The 20,484-nt window shown below is 46.1% G+C and overlaps 1 protein-coding gene across 1 annotated transcript in view; it reads left to right on the top strand.

The window, feature by feature from the left end:
- AK5 (adenylate kinase 5) overlaps positions 1-19,641 on the top strand; it is a 232,738-nt gene extending 213,097 nt beyond the window's left edge. The window contains exons 13-14 of the mRNA XM_028102560.1: positions 2,769-2,957; positions 18,418-19,641. Of these exons, the coding sequence (XP_027958361.1) occupies positions 2,769-2,957; positions 18,418-18,486 (258 nt within the window). The 3' untranslated portion in view covers positions 18,487-19,641. The remainder of the gene's footprint in view (positions 1-2,768; positions 2,958-18,417) is intronic.
- Positions 19,642-20,484: the final 843 nt, after the last annotated feature.

Raw genomic sequence — 20,484 nt, 5'->3', positions numbered from 1 at the left:
TCCTCTTACTCAGAAGAGAGATAATACTTCCTGGCAGGAAAAGGGCTAAACGGGCTAAAGGGATGGCTGTAGGTAAAGCCTATTTGCTTGCAGGATGCCAACCGCCCCTACAGGACCCTGGTGCTCTAACAGGGATCCCCTGAATACCCAAAGGCTATGAAGAACCCAATTCTGCTGTGGCAGAATTCCAGGGATACCAGCAGGGTGATACTGGGGGCAGGGAGGTGTCGCCAAGTGTCCGTGAGTCATTCAGACAAGGGCAGATTGCTCTCCTGGTCACGTGGTGTTAATGGTAAACCACAGTCTCACGAAAAAGAGGCAGAGCTGGGACACAGAGCTACTCCAGAGGACTTTCTGAAGATAGATATAGATCATAGTGCTTTGGAAAATGATTAAATAGTATTTCATTCAGACATTTCAGAAACTTTTAGGTACTAGAACCATTAGTGGTACAGGCCGCTTCCAAATGGAATGACGGCTCCACAGCGTTTTCTGTAGGAAGGGAGCGTGGGAGGAAGGTCCGGTCAAACCCCATTGTCTTGGAAATGGCTTGGTAGAACAGTTTTTCAAACTATTATTTTGTCTAGAATTGGCCCGGAGATTTTCTTAAAGTGCGAGACTGATTCAGCGGGGTCAGGGATGGTGCCTGGGACTGCCTTTCTCACTCGCTCTCAGATGATGCCTGTGCCACTGGTCTGTGGGCCACGCTTGGGGAATCCGTGCGGAAGCCAAGACTACCGCTCAGTTCTGCACTTATTTTGACGCCAGCTCCAGCTCAGACACCCATTATCTCTGTTTGCCCCTGAATGAGTCCTGGAATTATCTTTCCTGTCTTCAGGAGTGGCCCCCAAATTCCCACAATTAGAAAAATCACCTTATCTTCTCATGCAGACCCCACCGGAAACTGCTCCAGGGAGCCGAACTCTAACCGAACCCCAGGCTGCCTCCCAAGCTCGCCCTCTGCTGGTAGACACGAGTCATTTCCTTCTACACCCAGCCTTTCACGCTGCTCAAACGCTCATTTTTGTTTTCCAATTAATACAGGCAGAAAAAGTGCATGACATAATCCAGAGGTTTGTTTCACGTTTCTAGATTTTGGAGAGTTTTCTCACCCTGTTCCTTCAAGTACATCCTGTAGAGGGGGTAGATAAATGTTTGATCAACCCTTACTAGCAACTTACTGTTCCGTGGTGCCTAAAAGTCCTCCTCCCCCGCAATTTTGTTCCCATCCCTCCCAGGCACTTTCCACAGTGGGGGGGCAAGCCTTCATTTACTCACAGCCTGACCACTGCAAGGTGACGAGAGGGAGCAAGTTTCTTGGTGGTTGTGGTATGGGAGACACAGACACAGAGACATTAGGAGCCAAAGAACGTTTCAGAGAAAGATTGGGAGATTCCTGCTGCTGATCATATCATCATCATTTATTCACTGAAACATTTCTTAATCACCTACCTACTATCTGCAAGACTTGGGACCAGGAGTCAAGCATTCATAACCCTGCACAAAGAGATTGTAGCCTAATAGGAGAAATAAGCCTAATAGCTAACACTTATTAAGTACCATATGCCAAACAACATACTTACATTATTTTATTTAATTTTGCTTACTCCTTACAACAATCTGTGATCATCCTCATTGTACAAATGAGAAAATGAGGGGCACCTGACTGGCTCAGTCAGTAGAGCATGTGACTCAATTTCAGGGTCGTGAGTTCAAGCCCCACATTGGGCGTGAAGCCTACTTTAAAAAAAAAGAAAGGAAATTGGGGTGCAGAGAAGTTGACTGATGCTTTCAGTTAATGATGGAGTCAGATAGCTTAAAATTACAATTTGTTATTTTCTCTAAGAGGGCTCTGGGGTTTGATGGGCTTGGCTGGCTGGTTCTCACTTGAGGTCCTTTGTACAGTTGACTTTGTACAGTCAGATAGTGGCTAAGGCTAGGGTACATATCTGGAGCCAGGGCTGGGATGTCTAAAACAATCAAGAGCTAACCAGGCATCTGTTTGCAAGGCCTCTCTGAGTGGCGAGCTTGGGCTTCCTCACAGCTTAGCAGTCAGAATGGTTGGACATCTTAGATGATAGTTGATCAGGCCCAAACTGCAAAATTTCTCATGGTCTAAAAGCATATGGCATCATTTCCATTATATTCCTTTGGTCCAAGTGGCTATGGATCAGCTCAGTTTCGAGGAGGTAGAGTTCTGAGCTCTTTGTCTCAGTGGAGGAAGAGCTTCAAGTACACCAAGGCAAGGAATTGATGAAGACCACCTTAGAGAACATCACCACACCTTAAGCAGCCCAACTCCAACCTTTGTGCCTTCAACCCTTATGCTCTGCTGACCCCGCATCAAACAGACACAGGCACACCGTGCTCCTAGTGGTCTCGTAGGATACAACCCGGTACAAAGAAGGAAGTGATTAGCTCTGCCTCAGTAGGTCAGGGAAGGCTTTCCAGAGGAAACACCCATACGCATACACACACAGATGTCCCCTCAGTATGGAGGACAGATTGTGACTGCAGTAGGTAGCATACTATATGATCCCTACATTTTGTGAGGTGAGAAAAGCTGAGGGCAAGAGATAGCTCTAAGGCAGCACATGGAAAACCACCAACCTAGAAAACAGGAGCCATGAAGTCCAGTCTCAACTCTGCCATGGTGTAGTTGGGGGACCTTGAGAAGAACCAGAAGGCCAGGAAAGGAAAGAACTAGAGGTCTTTCCAGAACATCACAGAGTGGAATTTCTGACCATGTTGTGCTCCCCCACCCCCAGATTGGAGACCCGCACTTGGTGATCTGCATGGACTGCTCAGCAGACACCATGACTAACCGCCTTCTCCAGCGGAGCCAGAACAGCCCTTGCGCGGAAGACGCCGCCACCATCGCCAAGCGCCTTGAAACCTACTACCGAGCGTCCATCCCTGCGATTGCGTACTATGAGAAAAAAACACAGCTACGTAAGGTGAAACATCTCGCTCCCCTCCTCCAAAATGAGCCAACTACCTTTTTTTTCTTTTTTTTTTTTTTTGAGGAAAAAAACGGGAAATTTTGGTCAAGGGTTCTGGGAATTAGAGCTGCACACAGCTGCACAGTTTCACCTTTGTATAAATCAAAATTAAATATCTGTCATCATATAGACCACAAAAAGTTGGTCACAGAGTTTTCACAGATGCCCTTATAGTTGCTGAAAACAACACCTTTTTCCAAAATAGAGAGAGGGAGGGTGGGGGGCAGGAGGCGGCAGGGAGACATGGACGAGACAAGGATTCTGCCTTCTAGACCTCAGCTGAACAGGATGACCCAAAAGGTCTCTTCTAGGTCTAAGATTCAGTGACTTTGAATTTCTAGACTTTTACACAGGTCATAATTGGCACTTGGATTTCCTACGGTAACTATTACTGAGAAAAGCATCAGACGGGGCCAGGAGAGCAGGTAATTTGGTGCCACAGTGAAGAGACTGTGGGGAAATGGGTCGCGTCAACCTAACAATCACAAGTGATAATCCCTGGTGAATCACCATTTATTTCATGAATTTGGGAAAACTACCCAGTTCCCCTCCAAACACTCATCTTCTAACCATGCATGAAGCCCCTCCTGTGGGCTATCCATTGCCCTAGTGGTTTAGATATGGAGCATAGATGCAGTTCTTGCCTCCTAGAGCTTCAGGGTTTAGTAGGGGCGATAGACAAGCCTCTGATCACGGTATGGGGACAACGTGAGCACAGAGCAAGTTCCAGCGGCTCTTTAACCAGCCTGAGGGGAAAGGAGGAGCATTGAGGAAGGTCACTGGAGGACAACTAAGCTGAGCCTCAAAGAGGGAGTGATGGGAGGGGAGCAGGGCACCCCACACAGAAGGAGCCCCAGGTGAAAAAGGTCAGGCGGAACAGGGAACTCGGCTTGGCTAGGACATAAGGTGCCAAGGAAAAGAGGAACAAGAGATGGGGATGGAGAGGGAAGCATGGACCAGATCAAGATGAACCTTATGCAGAAGCAAGTAACTGTCCTGTGGTGGATGGGAGGGGGCAGACACAGTCAGGAGTTAAGACAGAACGCTCAGTGCATCCACCTTGCAGAGGATGGATCCGAGAAGGCAAGGCTAGGAGACCACTCCTGGGGAGGCTGGGTGCCAAAGCACAGTAGAGAGTGCGAACCCCTACTTTCTGCTGGTCACAGGGAGTTCAGAGGAGGCATCAAGTAGTAAATAACCAACTTGTCTCTGAGGCAGCTACATCATCCGTTCCTTGGCAGAAACCACTGATAATGAATTCTCATCTTCTACACCTGTTAATGGTCCATTTTCCAGAATCCTAAGAACTTAGCCCTGGGTGTAGAGGTCTGAAAGGTGCCCCTTGATTTAACGCAGGGATGTCAAATATGGGGTATGAGAGCCCCCATCCCCCACTTCCCTTCCGTGGCAGACATTGCTGACCACTCGTTCCGGGGGCCCTCGGAGTGCTTGTTAACACAGCACTCCAGGCGGCTCCTAGCAATTCATGGGACCTGATCTGCAAGAGGAAACCTACATGCTGTGCTTTGTGTAGCGTTTGGCTGCCACGTAGAACAAACGCTTACATTCAACACAAGCAAAAAAAGAAAGTACATTATGTAAGAGCAGGGTCTTAAGAATTCAGGGTTGCAAAAGCCTTTACAAGATTAGTGATTTCTACCCTTTGTGCAGCCTGGAACACATAAGAAAATTGTCCAGATAGAAGAGAATTTCTTCCACTTTCGATTTGTAGAGGTGAAAAAAAAAATCCCTAAATCATTCAGAGTTTAACCACTTGCAGAGTCAGAAAATCCCTTTTATCTCCCTCTGGTCTCATTCCAACCTAAGTTCTACACTCACAGGTGATTGGCACACGGATACAGGACCAAGTTCTCAGATAAATCTGAGTCCTGGAATCCTCCTTAGAAATATCTAAGTTAGTGGAAAATGAAGTTTCCAGTTCCATTTGACTCATCTCGTCAGCTTTCCCTGCATTTTGAGATGCTGGCAGCTGGGTCCGTGGTGAGGTCACGTTTATGATCCACTTAGCAAATATTTAAGACCGCTCCAGCCCTGACTCCAGAGTGGTGCGGCTCCAGCCCACAGGACCCGCAGAGGGCCTCTCAGAGGAAGTACCTCTGCCCAAAAACCAGATGAATGCGCCCCCTCCCCAACCTTGCCCAAGGACAGCAGGGGCCCTCAGAGTGCTGGGCGGCACAGGGAGGTGAGACTCGTTGCAGGTGCCCCCGTGGGGGTTGCCAGCAGCTGGGTCACAGAAGTGGGGACTGGAGGAGAAGCAGGGGCAAGTGACAGGCTTGTTTTCCATGGGGGATGGGGAACGCCTCTGTGCTCCTGGGCTCCATCTTCTTGCAACAGCTTCATCTCCCCCCTCCCCAGATTCTCCGAGACAGTTTGTGGCTCGTCCCTGTGATGCTTTTTGGATGGTTAGCACCTCCTCCCTGTCTGGTTGGTTTATGGACCCTCAGGCAGGGCTGTGTACCATGCAGGTGGGTCCCTGGATCATTTCAGGAGTTTTCTTAAAACTAGGTAGGAGTGGTGCAGGCGCTCCAAGATGCAAGCAAACCAGCAGCTTGGTGAGATTTCCTCAGGAATTCGAGCCACGTCATGGTCCAGCCCAGAAGTAGACCGCCCTGCACCAGCGCTTCCTTCAGGCCTCAGGGTTGACCAGGTACGCTGAGGATGAATCCATCAGCTAACACCCCTGCCTAGGGACAGGCAGTCCTTTGCGGCCCCAGCTAGCCAAAAAAAAAAAAAAAAAGTGCAGTGAAGTTTCAAACAAAGTTAACAAAAAAGCAAAGTGGAATTGATACAGCCACTCTTTATGCCCTTATGATGCCAGCATTATACAAAACAGAACTTCTGATAATGTAAACCGCAGGCTAGAGACGAATGTGAGACAAATGATCCCCCCACTTCCCATCCCTTTCCCTTCTCTCATTAAGGCAGCTTTGCTCCACACCTGGGGAAGCGCCAGAACAGAACTTTCCCCCACTGCTCTCCCCCTGTGCTGTGCTCGGGGCAGACATCCTTCTTCAGCTGCGGCGCTGCCGTCTCACCCAGTCTGGACAGCTGCCTCAGAGACTTGCCCAACGCGCAGTATGACAGCCACACCCAACTCGCTGGGACCAACCCCTAAAAGGAAGCTTTTTTCCCTCTGAGTGAGAGAAGTCATTATTTAAAAAAAAAAAAAAAAAAAAACCAACCTGAAATGTAGCATTTCAGGGTAAAAAGCGTAGCATCTAGCCAAAGACCCCCCCCGAGAAAATACCGTCCTGGGCAGCAGGAAGCCTGAGGCACGGTGGTGTGATGGAGCTCTGTGAATCTGGATGAGGGATTTCACTGCCTAACCTCGCCCTTCTTCACCCTCAACTAAGATGGTTGGACAGAGTAGGACCTCCTGGAATCCTCCAGGTCTATCACTATGATTCTTGGGAATTGGGAAAATAAATATATATATATATATATATGTATGTATATATAATTTTTTAATCATAAAAGTAACACGGACTTATTTTAGACAATATAGCAAGCTAGGCTCTTATGAAATCTTATCATATGAAGTCACTCAGAGGCACACATTCGGGAGTATTTCTTCCAAATCTTGTTGCTGTGTATTTTAAAAACATGACTGTAACCATAGGTATATTGACTGATTAGGGCTCCTCGGTTGCAGGTAAGAGGCACCAACTCCAGCTGGCCTAACCCAAAACACAAAACATTATTAAGGTGATGCAACCCACAGCTGAAACCCAGCAGGCCCAGGCAGGCTGTGGGACCAGGTCCCTCTTGCTTTGCACACATGCCTTCTTCTCTCACTCATCCAGATTTTTCCTTCTCTGGCCCAGAAGCCAGAATATGGCCACCCTGCAAATTCCACATCCACGTGTTACCACAACATTTCCAAATTCCAGACAGAAATGTTCTGACTGGCCTTGCTTTCCTCAGGGTCTTCTCCCTGGTCCCGTCAACTCTGGCCAGGCAGGTGGGGGTCACATGGGACTTTTTCATTTGTTCCGTGGATATTTTGTTGAGTGCGGACTATACGTCAGATACTATTCTTGGTCCTAGGGACACAGAAATAAACACAATAGACTGAAAAGAGAAAAATGTTAGACAAGAAAGTAAAATAATTGCTGATAGGATAATCTCTATGAATAAAAACAGAATGAGTTGTTGGCGGGGGGAGGGAGGGTGTATTTTAGGCGGGTGTTTGGAGGGGCGCCTGGGTGGCTCAGTCGCTAAGCGTCTGCCTTCGGCTCAGGTCATGGTCCCAGGGTCCTGGGATCAAGCCCCTCATCGGGCTCCCTGCTCAGTGGGAAGCCTTCTTCTCCCTCTCCCACTCCCCCCGCTTGTGTTCCCTCTCTTCACTGTGTCTCTATCAAAAAAATAAATAAATAAAATCTTTAGGTGGGTGTTTGGAAAGTGTCTGAAGGGGTAGCATTTGATTTAAAACCTGGCCCATATACACATGGCTGCCTGGGACTCTTCCCTGGGAATTGGGTTGGGTGATAAGGAATTCCCAGGAGAGAAGGGCTTGCTGGGGGAGGCGGTTATCCCCCAGAAATAGCTACCTCAAGTGGCATAAACAGAATTGTATAAATTAATATTTCAAGCTTCTTTTTGCCAAGTATAAACGTAACAACTACTTTTTAAAAAAGACACAAACTAGAAAATGTAAGAGTATAGAGATAAGAATCTTCCCCCCAAACCACTAATGAACACTTTGATATATTTTCTTACGTTTGTTTTTCTCCACCTGTTCCGTACTTTTTGCTCGGGGTGATAATCAGCCCAGAAACACCCCGGGCCATAGATGAAAGGGGCTTGGTGACAGATGATAACTGTCCCTGGGTTATTTATTAGCCTTAATCAATTAAAAAAGAGAGAGAGAGAGAGAGGCCAATGACTCCGGAAACATGCGTTTCACAGATGCAGGAAATCAAGTTCCTTGGCAACTCTCTCTGCCTTTGCAGAGGAGAAAGTTAGGGTGTTGTTCGCCCGTTCTTCTGCTGCAGTGTCCCAGCTTCATAAATAGTTTAGCCATTTTTAGTAAGTCCTGAAATAGAGCAACATCCATTGTTGTTCTGGGGAGTCATCCAACCCGGTAGGAGACTTCCTGTGAACTGAGGGAGAAAGAATGAGAAAGGCAGTCCCTGGCACCAGCCGGAAGGGAGGGGATGCAGAAGGCACGGGAAGGTCAAACTTCACCCTTGACGACCGTTAGCCGACTGGATTTAGAAGTTCGGAATCTAAAACAAGTAAAGGAAAAGCCTGGATTACCTTTATACCTTGGATTCTCCGTACTTTAGGTCTTAATTTTGATTTTTCTTTCAGTTGGCTAAAATAACTCTTTGGTTCAGTTTTTCTGTGACTCTCAGACAATGTTGCTACAGGGGCTTTACACACAAATGACAGCTTCACTGGATATAACATTTAGGTCATAATATTTTTCTTTCTTTTTAAAATTTTATTTATTTGAGAGAGAGCAAGAGTGAGAGAGAGCAGGAGCAGGGGGAGGGGCAGAGGCAGAGGGAGAAGCACCACTGAGCAGGGAGCCCGATGCAGGGCTCGATCCCAGGACCCTGAGATCATGACCTGAGCAAAGGCAGACCCTCAACCGACTGAGCCACTCAGGTGCCCAGTCATAATATTTTTCAATCAGCATTCAGAAAACGTCGCTCCACTGTTCTCAAGCATTTAGTGTTGTGGAGGAAAAGGCAGAGACAGATTTGGAAGTCAACTTTTTTCAGCTGGTATCTTTAAATATACTGGGGTTTTGTTTCCCCCCCCCGTGTCATTCAGTACTTGTGTCCAGATTTCAGTCTGCCTTCACACCCTTGCACTGGCATAGGCACCTTTTTTAAGTTGGGAGTTTTCTGTAATTATCCTTCGATTACTTTTACTGACCTTCTGTTCCTTGTCTCTCCCCAAAATTCCTCAAAAACCATGAAATTCTTAGATCTCTGTTCCTTCTATGCTAGCTGTCCAAAAGAAATACAAATGTGACCCAATGTGTAATTTTAAGTTTCTCTAGCAACCACCTTTTAAAAAAGTCAAAAGAAAACAGGTGACCCGATCTGATCAAAGCTTGGCAAGCCAGTGCGTATTTGACGCGGACCTCGCATCTCAGAGTAGCCGCACTCAGAGGCTCAAGACCAACATGCATCAGTGACGTCTGCATTGGGGAGTGGGGCTCTCGATCTACAGCCCACTCCGTGACGGTCACTTCTGTGCTCTGGACTTCCTAGGAAAAATCCCAACTCAGTTTTTCACACTATTGTTCCTGCTCCCGAGCTACCGACATTGAGCTTAATGCTCAGGTGCATTTTCCGTTGGCCCCAGCTCAGTCTTTTTTCTTCTCACGCCGTTGCCTTCTCACCACGCCTGTTCTCATGGCATGACTGTCAGCTCTCACAGCGCAACATCCACGGCTTCTTACCTACGGTCTAAACCAGCAACAGTATACATTCTTTGCCCCTCCGCTGTGTTTGTAGAGCCCTGTTTCTTTCCCCAGCTTCGTATTTGTCATGCTTTATTATACTGACTTCTCTACATGTCTGCAGCTACCAAGAGAAGGTAAATTCTGTAGTGGGAAGCATGATGTCTGTCTTGTTTGCAGCTTTTCCCCCGGGCACGATGCCTGGCACAAGAAAAAAAAAAGTGCTCAATAAATATTTATTGTTGAGTACTCAAAAAATTATATTTAAAATTTTTCTAGTTCCTCTAGGATATGATTATCAGAGGTCTTCTTTCCTTCTGAGTCTCTGAGAATGTGTGCCCTTTGCCTGTTTCTAGAGTGGTTTTCCCCAGAAGCCTCAGTTTGTCTTAAGTTTACTCATCCTCTATTCTGGTGATCTATTGCTGTGTGACAAACCGCTCCAAAAGGTAGTGGCATGAATCAACAGCTGTTACTTGCTTCGGGGGTTTGAGGAAGCACAGTGGCCATGGTGCCTCTTTGCTCCGTGGTGTTTGGGGCCTCAGCTGGGATGACTCCAGCAACGGGAGGCTACCACGGTGGGGGCTGCTGTATCCACTACGGAGACAGGTCCTCATTCGTATGTCCGGAGCCTGAATGGGGCTGGCTTTGCTGGAACTGTCCACCAGAGCACCTACACGTGGCCTCTCTGGAATGGCTTGCACTTGTCACAGCACGGTTCCTGCGTTCCCAAAGGTAGGGCCCCAGGGAGAGCCTCCAGTGAGTAAGTGTTCCAAAACACCAAGGCAGGAGCTGCGAGGCTTCTTCTGGCCAAGCCTGAGAAATCACACAGTGTCCCTTCTACCTCATCCTACTGGTTATAAGAATGTCCCTAAGGCCAGCCCAGGTTCAAGAGGAAGGGGGTTCCATTTCATCTCTTGATGAGTGAGTAGCAAGGTGATATTCAGAAAAGTATGTGGGGTGGGAGATACTGTTTCAACTCTCTTTGGAAACTGTAATCTGCTACGTCCTTCAATTTGGGGGTGGATTGGAAGGGAATCTCCTGACCCACAAGACGTGCAGGTGATCATTAATGTCACTTGACGTGTACTCGAGGACCAGTGGCACTCAGGACTGGTCCTTTTGGATCTCATGCTGGAAGGCAGGCTGGGGTGAATCTGGGAAGCTCACATCTAACATGGGATTTTGGGGCTGAGACGTGCTGAGCGGGGACAACCATCACCCTGAGATGCACTTGACCTGTGCCTCTTTCTGCTTCCCCTCCTGCACCAGATCAGTCCTTCTGGTTTGGGACGTGTTCCCCCCTCTCTCCTTAGTCGTTCTTTTGGTAATATGGTCTTAAATTAGATTTAGAAAAGGACGTCCTGGTGGGGCTTTGGGAGGACAGCTCTTTTTTTTTTTTTAAGATTTTATTTATTTATTTGTCACAACGAGGGAGAGAATGCACAAGCAGGCAGAAGGAGAGGGAGAAGCAGGCTCCCGGGTGAGCAGGGAGCCCGTTGCGGGACTCGATCCCAGGACCCTGCGATCATGACCCGAGCCGAAGGCAGACACTTAAACAAAGGAGCCACCCAGGCATCCCGGGAGAACAGCTCTTGCCTTTGAAAGTCGTGGCCACACAGCAGAAGGATAGATGCCTGCTTTTCTGGTCATTTTCTAAGTCAGGAGCAGATTATGGGATCTAATTCCACTGGCAAGAGGTAGCAATCCAAGTTTTCAGAATTCCTGTGACCATTCACCTTTTTCTGGGTCTCCATGGGCATTTTAGTGGGAAACTGGGAGAGGCTGTATCAACGGATGCTTGCCAGATCCCATGCCCCAGGAGGTGGGGGGGGGGGGGGGGAGGGCGTGTCTCTTCAGATTCTCTGAAGATCAAACAGGCTAAGGAGAAAAAAGCATTAGCGGGTGGTTGCGTGGTCCCAGCTGTGTTAAAATTGTCAAGTGTTCATGTTGGTGGCTAGGTTTAGATTTATTTCAAAGAATTTTTTTTAATTACCAAAGTAATAAGGGCTTACTATAATAAGCAAAGAATAAAAGTATCTACGTATGTACACATATATATGTATATATATATATAATAAAACAACTAGCAATGCTCCCTCCAACCTTACTTCCCTCAAATAACCAGTGTGAACAGTTTACCATGTATCTTTCCACCTCTCCTCCCCACCCTCTCCTTCCTCCTTCTTTCTCTGTCTCGTTTCTCACATTCTCTTGCTCTTGCTCACTCTGACCCCTGACCAATCTACTCTGTATAAACACCTCCCTCCCCCTGCCATGGTGGAAGCTTCTGATGTCATGAAAATCCTACTATCCTGTACACATTTCTCTGAAACACCCGGCAGTCAGTACACATCACAATGATGTTTTCTTTTTAATAGCTATGAAATACTCTCTAATACGGATGTTCTATAGTTTCTTCAGGCAATTTTTTTCTAGTTTGTTTTGTCCACTACTAACAACTGTGCAGTCAGTGGGAACACCCTAATTTAGGCTTTTGTGTCTCCTAGGAGAGATTGTTGAGCTGTTTTCAGCAGAGGCTTTTTTTAACCCATTTGCGTCCACTTCCCTTTCTCTCCCTGGCGCCGGAGAAGTTTTTTGAACCCAGAAAAGCTCTGGGATTTCCCAGTTCCCGATGGCTGGGCCTCTCCTATCAATGCCCCTCCTTCAGCGGAGTTTGCACCTCAGTTCCTAGTGTGAAGCCTCCCCGGATTCAGGCTGGCCCTGCTCGGGTTGAGTGCCACTAGCCAACCGGCTTTGGAGAGCCCTCCCGCCTGCCGCCCAGGGAAAAGAAATGTGCACGAGGGGGCAGGTGACTTCAAGGAGCCCTAAGGTTCTGTCCCTCTCACTTGACAAATGAGGCATAAATCTTCCATCTGTCTCTGACTTTTTTAAGTTTTTATTAATTTATTTGACAGAGACAGAGAGCACAAGCAGGGGGAGGGCAGGCAGAGGGAGAGGGAGAAGCAGGCACCTCGCGGAGCAGGGAGCCTGATGCGGGGCTCGATCCCAGGACCCTGGGACCATGACCTGAGCTGAAGGCAGACGCTAACGACTGAGCCACCCAGGCGCCCCTAGATTGATTTTAATTACATAGTATTAAAGATTCAGTTCCTCGGTGCTAGCCACCTTTCAAGTGTTCAGGTGGCCCCTGTGGCTCCCACTTTGCATAACACAGTTCTAGACTATCCTAGAAAGTTCAACCTAAAAACTGCTGGTATTTTAAACAGGAAAATGACTGATCAGGGAGGTCTTAGAATTTTTTTGATGTCTACAAAACAGAGCTGTCATTCAAAGATAAACTCCAGACAAAATTCGGAGGAAGAAGAAAAAAGAAGGAAAGATTTTAAACGTAACTTTCTAAATGGACAAACCGCGCGCTCGGACTTTGGAAAGTCCTGCGTGCAGAGAATCCATTCACACGCAGATTATAAATAGTTCTTAAATTGTTGCTAATGCTTGTCTTTAAGGCTCTCTAGAGCAAAGGCCTCCCTCCGTAGCCCTCCTTCTTCCTACGGCCTTGAGAATGAGGAGCACTATGTGGCCTGACCGGATATGCGAAATGGAGGGCTCCCCAGAAGCGCCGTTTACATCACCCTAACTTTTGAAGACTGCAGCGGACGCTGGGCCCCAGACAGCGCGCAGGTGCTGCATATTAAGGGTTTTGCCGAGCCTCGTCTGGCAGTGAGGGGGTCCCCATGGTGGCGGGGCTCCGTCTGGCTCCACGGAGGATAAGATTAAAAGAGGAAGAAGGTGGCCCACACAACAATCATAAACCGCTCGGTGGCAGCTTGGGTTTGTCCCAGAAGCCCCATGGCGCCAGGGTATGAAAAACAAAACTAAAACTCAAGCAATGTTTGTAACAGCGTGAGAAAATTCAGGAGAAACGCAACTAGCCCCGGACAGTGTTTGAACCAGCCCAGTTTTATGGCTTGCAAATTCACAGAACTAGAGAGAGAATAGACAAAATGGGCATTTCCTAAGGCAGTGTAACTACTCTCCTAATTGAGCGACATGTTCTGCTGACTGCTGGGAAATATTATCCCTGAGTGCTCTCCTTTGAGAAGTCAGGTGAAAACTCAGAGATTCGATCGTGTTTCCTGTTCACTTGCTCTTAGCTGTTTTTATTTAAAAAAAAAAAAAAGTATTTTCTATACTGAGCACTTTCTGCAGGATTTTATATCAAGTCTCAGACCCAAAAAGATAGGTTCTTAAAGTCAAAAGCAAATCCACTTACCTAGGTTTCAATTAAATACATTAAAACCGCATACATTCTGACTCTGCCAAGTCAGACTTGGAGGTCTTTTGGGAAAAGGACGTCGTGAGGCTTACTTTAACTCTTCGTGGGAAAAGAGAGTTGCTATAAACTAATACAGCATAAGCACTGATTATGGAGCAAAACCTTGGAGGATGTCTTATTTTCAAGTTTGCACGATTGCTGAGGAAGTCCCCTTCACACAAAACAATCAGGATCCAGGATTCTTATCTGTTCGCTAAGGATGTTCAACACTAGCACCTTGTTAGCTGGTTTCAATGTGTTAAAGTTGTAAGCACGGAGAATAGTTCCTGTAACTTAAAATGCCCTCAGTAAGTTGGCTCTTTCCCATTTCCTTTGAGTTAGAGTAATATATGAAAATATCGAAGTCACTTAACTGTTCTCTTAGAATATTCTCCATGAGGGAATTCGCTGAGCAGGGGGACCAGAGACCTGACCTATCTGCCACTAATACGGTCATGGACAGTGTAAACAATAAGGCATTTCGCAGATCTAAACCTTCTAACCCACCCCCACTACATGGGAGGGAACCTGAGAAGGGGCCAGGGAAGTGAGTGAACACCCTTTCCCTCCTTCCAGGGTTTGATAAGGCAAGGGCGGGTTCCACAGGGCAGAGGGCAGTGGCAGGTTTGCCAAAAAGGGATGTTAGGAGGGCAGACATTCATTCCAAGGCTTGTACATTCAGGTTAAAGATAATAAGGCATTGTGGGGCAATAAAAAGGAAAAGGAATGAAGTATTGATACCCACTAAAATATGGGCGAAACTTGAAAACATGCTTAGAGGGGTAAAAAATTCACCAAAAAACACATTTACCGTGTGATTGCTTTTATAGAAAATGTCTGGCAACAGGCAAATCTCATCCCGAGCTATTTTTCCAGCCTCCTCTTCTCCTTCCCCCAAGTCAAGCTGAATTTGCTGGATCGTCAACAAATGACCCACTGTTCCCTGAAAACTCCACGTGCTTTTAGATCCCTATCCCTTTGCACATGCTGGTCTCTCCACAGAGAAGGCTCTCATTCTTTATTATCTTCAAATGCAGATCTAGTCCTGTAGGCCCAGCTTGACTGTCAACACCCAACGAACAATCCTGACGCCCACTGATGGGCACCTCACCACCACGAAAATGTCAACCGAGATTTGGAATAGCATAGAGTATCAGAGCTGGCACCAAACCTGGAGGTTACCATGTCTGACATCAGTCCCTTTACAGAACAGAGGAGGAAACTGAGGCCCCAAGGGGATGAATGCCTGGTCTGAGTCCCGAAGCTCACCGGAGATAGTACCGGGTTATCATCGCTCCTGATACAGTGCTCTTTGCCTTACACTCCAGCCCTCTTGCAATTTTCTGAGTAGGCAAATATTTATCAACTACTTTTATGTACCTGTGATTGATTGTATCAACTCATACTTTAAAAACCCTTATGTGTAATTCCCCAGTATTCTCATGAAACAGAATCTATAGGCCTCTTTATGGTCAACAAAGGCTTACCATTCCAGCTTCACTCCTTGCTGCCCCAACCAAATTCAACCATGCAGCCGTTCTGAACTGGTGGATGTAATATCACCTAGTCACAAGAGCAAGGACTTTGGAGTCAGAGGCCTGGGTTTTGACCACGTCCCTGCCACACACTTAGCTGTGCGACCTTGGGAAATTTAATTCATCTTTCAGAGCCTCAGTTTTGTCATGTGTGAAATGGGGACGACCGTATCTGTCTTCCAAGATCCTTGTCAGAATTCCCTGTTTAAAAGCATGGAGGTTGGGGAGCAGGGAATGGAATGAGGGAGCAAGGGAGGAGGGGAGGGACTGGAGGGAAGGAGGGAGAGAGTCAGGGAGGGGATAAGGGGGGGCTTGCGAGAGGATGAGAGAGAGAGAAGGGAGCTAGCAAGCACGGGCAGAAGTGGAAAAAATTTAATTAAAAATAAATAAAAACACTTACGCTTCATTAATGGTGAAGTTTATCGTTTTAGATGATGACGACAACTTTTCCTCAGGAAGTGTCCCTGCCCTCCCAACATCCTGGAAGGTGCTCCTGTACTTACCTCAAACCGTGTCAATTCCTGTTTTAAAGAGTTTTTGTCTCTGCCCTTGACCTGGGGGCTCCTTGAGAGCAGGATCCTGTTGTCTGGTTCAGTTTGGTATCTCCAGCACGTAATATATTGTTAGCACCCAGGAAATGTTTGTTGGTTGAAAGGCAAAGGAAGGAGAGGAAAAGCAAGAGGCAAGGTGCTGTGAGGGACACAGACGCGGCAAAGCCCAAGTCTCTGCCCCCAGGTGGAAAGCCTCTGACTCTCCTGGAAGGATCGGGTAGGACACATTTACTGGGGGAGGGGTGCTTACATTTTTTTAAATTTTAATGTTTTCCTTATTGTGAAATACATCATACACACGGTACTGCGAAAGCAGGGTGTATGGTTTGAAGAATTATAAAACGAACACCGTGTAATCACGTCATGGGCCCAGAAGTCGCAGGGAATGGCGGCTCCCTGGGTCTCCCCAGGTCACTTCTTCCTTCCTCTCTCCAAGAAGTGGCCGCTTTCCTGAAGTTTAGGATAAGCACCTTCTTGCTTCTCTTTATGACTTACCACTCACGTATGGATCCCTAACCGACACAATTTAGCGTTGCTTGTTCTTGAATGTTACATAACTTGAATCATACTGTCTGCATATTCTTCCAGGCCTTGCTTCCTTCTCTCACTGCAGCTTTGAGAGATTAGCCCCTGTTGCTGATTGTAGCTGTAGGATTTCTTCCATCACTATACTGTTCCATCATGTGACTATGCCACCATTTATTTATCCATCTATTGCTGATGGATTTTTGCAGTTTTTCCAGTTTGGGGCTATTACAAACATCACTTCTATCAACATTGTTGTTATCTATTTTCTGGGATATTTAAATGTGGTGGGGGTTTTTTTGGCAGAGGGTTTGAGAATTTATTTTACCTTCAGATCTGTGAAGTCCCTAGCGTTGTGAAATCGAAACTACTTTGCACAAAGAAGGTAGACAAGAGTGGAAGAAATCAGTGTTTTTCAGACTGTGGTCCAAGATGACCCACAGCAAAATCATCTGGGGAATGTGCTAAATATGCGGATTAGATGGCCCAGCCCAACCCTAGCAAATGAGAACGTGTGGAGATAAAGCCTGAAAAAGTTACATCTCAGCAGGCTCGCTGCCCACCCCTCTCACGAGTCTTAGGTGGGTCACCAGGCCTCCTCTTCCTGTGGCTGTCCCAGGTGTGGTGGGACACTCCTCCGTGGCTGGGACAATGTTAGGAAATTCTGAGAGAGGAAGGGTACGTAGTAGTGCCTTCATGCCCAGGAATCAGCTCCCTCCCTGCTTCCTCCAGGACAGGCCTCTCGCGGTGGTGCACCAACAACGTCCAAGGGGACCAGCTGCGGTCCCAGCTTTCGCTTTCTTCTCTGCGGTCCCACCCCGTGCCCTATTCCTGTCCTGCTCCAAATGTTCAGAAGTCTTAACTCGTCTTTCCATGAGCCTCAATGATACTTCACCTCAAGGCACCTAGTTTTTGTTGTTTTAAATAGATTTTGAGTTTTAAATCACAGCAAAACTGATCAAGTACAGAATTCTCATTATACCCTTGTCCCCAAACACAACACAGTCTCCCGCATGATCAACATCCCACACAAGCGTAGTATGTCACAATCGATGAACCTACCTACCTTTTCGGTGCGAACCTACATCATTCGCACCGAAAGTCCACATTAATGTACGTTAGGGTTCACTCTTGGTGTTCGCACTCAATGGATTTTGACAAATATGTGATGACCTGTATATGCCATTAAGTTTCACTATCATAAAAATCCTCTTTATTCCACCCATTCTTTCCTCTCTTTTTACTGTCTCCCTAGTTTTGCCTTTTTCATAATGTCATACGGTATTTAGCCTTCTCAGATTGGCTTCTTTCACTTAGTAATATGAATTTAAGTTCCCCCCAAGTCTTTTGATGGCTTGGTAACTCGTTTGAGTGCTAAATAATATTCCACTGTCTGGATACCACAGTTTAGCCACTCACCTAATGAAATCTTAGTTGCTTCCAAGTTTTGGCAATTATGAATAAAGCTCCTATAAACATCTATGTGCAAGTTTTTGTGTGGACATAAATTTTCAGCTCCTTTGGGTAAATAGCAAGATGCACAATTCCTGGATGATATGGTTAAGAATGTTTAATTTTGTAAGAAATTGCCAAGGTGTCTTCCAAAGTGGCTGTACCGTTTTGCATGCCCATCAGCAAAGAATGAGCATTCCCATTGTGCCACACTTTCACCAGCATCTGGTGGGTTTTTTGGATTTTGGCCGTTCAAATAGGTGTGTGGTGGTATCTCATTGTAGACAAACCTAGTTTTTAAACAACTACTCACTTTTCCTCTGTGGTTTTGGGGTCTCCTATTTTAAAATTTTGCACAAGTTATGAGCAGGTAATTCATTTTTTATTATTAGAAACAGTCTTATCTACAAATACTTAAGACTAACTTTCTGGGGGCACCTGAGTGGCTCAGTCAGTTAGGCGTCCAGCTCTTCATTTTGGCTCAGGTCATGATCTCAGGGTCGTGGGTGCAGAGTTGGTTTCAGATTCTCTCTCTCCCCTGCCTCTCCCTATGCTCTTGCGCTTTCTCTCTAAATAAGATCTTAAAAAAAAAAAAAAAAAAAGACTAACTTTATCTTTTTTTCCCTTTTAAATATAGGTAAATGCAGAGGGGACGCCAGAGGAAGTTTTTCTTCAACTCTGCACAGCTATTGACTCTATTTTCTGAAAGCAAAAAAGCATGTGCATTAAGGAGTGGAGACAGAAAAATATTAAAAGGTTCATCCCTTAACACAGTATGTTTCAAGTTAAACCTTTAGTGCCCCTGCCACCGCCCCAATCCTAACATTGCTGTTTGCTGCCCAAGTCGACCTTCCTGAGAGGTGTCTGGAAATCATGCATGATGTATTTCGTATGCTCCACCCTCTGCTCCGCTCCCCACAGCTGTCCGCCCCCCGGCACGCACACTGCTCTGCGGTCCCGGCCGTGCCTCGGAGCTGCTGGTGTGTAAGTAGCAATGAGTGCCGGTGTGCGCCGGTGGTGCCCCCAGGACTCCGGGCAGTCTGTCTGGTCTCCCTCTGTCAAGCAGGGGATTGGCGCCCCTAACTCCGCAGCACATTTCCCTTCCTCATCCCGGGACTGACATGCTGTTGCCTGATGAAGGGCCTTCATCTGAGGGGCAGGCCTGGGCATCTCCTCTAGTGGCTATTTCCTCAAGTCTCATTCGCTAGCAGTAGCTCAGAGCCACAGAGACTGGGCTGACAACTCCAACTGTTGATAAGAAATGTGATTAAATTTGTTAAGAGGTAATACAGTGTGAAATTATATAGCTTTCCCCAGACAGTAAAACCCAGACTAGTCACCAATAACATGTGTCCATTCATTTTTCGGAAACTGGCTACTTGGACTGCTGTCATAATGGCTAAGAAAACAAACTGGATAAGTTGTCTAACCTGATCTCTTTTATACCTGGTGGTGCATTTCAGCAATGATACATTAATACCAATGACCAAACATAACTTCAGAGCGTGAGATGATTTGTTACTGCATTCACTGGACTAATGTCAGCTTACAGTTTTGATTTCATATGATCACCTATTTACTTATTGTTACTGCTAAGCAAGTAAGAAATAAATTAACAGTAATCAAACTGATGTGGGTAGGAGAGGCATGTCAGTACATGATGTTTAACAAATCCCAGAGCTACATTCGTTTCATACAGGCCTTCAACAGGGCTGTGCAAACCTTATCATATCCATATGTAAAACTGTGTTTTCCTTGCTTCAAACAAGTGAAATTTGGGTTCTCTCTTGTGCTATCAGTTGCCGAATCAGAGCTTCTTATATATTCTACCAGAATAATTGCATCTTCCATTCAGTCACTACAAAAGACCATAGTTTCAGTTTGCATGACTTTTTTTTTCCCTTCAGTGGTTGTGCTGATAAGGATCCAATTCTGGGACAGAACTGTATTTTTAAAGTCATTTTTTTTTTGAAATGGATATGTACAAATAAAATAAATGGAACACAACAAAACTCTTTTTCTATTTATTTGTAACTCACATCATTCTGGAAAGCACTTGAAGCCTTATTCCAAACAGAATTAAAAGCAAACACAGTAATAGTTGAAATTTAGGATATGCTCATATGGTTTTAATTTTGGTCATAGATCAGTTTTGAGCTATTACAGAGAGAATTCTCAGTGTACTCATGATACATGGTAATTTTTGTATTTCCTTTTGCTCTAGAAGTCATTCTTAAAACAGAAATGTCAGTGTTTGCTAAAGAAAAAATTAAACTTCTTTGGTTACAATTATGCCTCTATTACAAAAAGGGGCATGTTCCTACAACTCACACAGTTGTCAAATGCTTCATTACTACCCCAGTTGTCACACTCTCTATAAGGGGGCACAAGGAGCATTCCAGCAAATGAGAGAGAGTTAGAGGATGAAAATTATCACTATGCCAAAAACACAAAATGACTCTTTGTAGGGATTAACATTCTTTAAACACATACCACATACTGGCAAACACAGTCCATGCCTACCACAGCTCTGACAGGTTGAGTTAAGGGCAATGAGATGGCAGGGCAGCAGACAGGGCCAGCCATGGCTTTTATGGCTGTAGCTGGCTGCCCACTTGAAAAAAAAAAAAAAAAACCAACCAACCAACCAGCAGGGGTAAATGGCTTTGCCCCTGAAGAGTGTCTAGAGATGCAGTAGATTGCT

This window comes from Eumetopias jubatus, unplaced genomic scaffold (genome assembly GCF_037043125.1).
Source record: "Eumetopias jubatus isolate StellerSeaLion01/CBP00866 unplaced genomic scaffold, mEumJub1_p1.0 scaffold_4, whole genome shotgun sequence".
Lineage (NCBI taxonomy): Eukaryota > Metazoa > Chordata > Mammalia > Carnivora > Otariidae > Eumetopias > Eumetopias jubatus.
The sequence above is the reverse complement of the archived record's forward strand: the minus strand, read 5'-3'. Positions and strand labels throughout refer to the sequence as shown.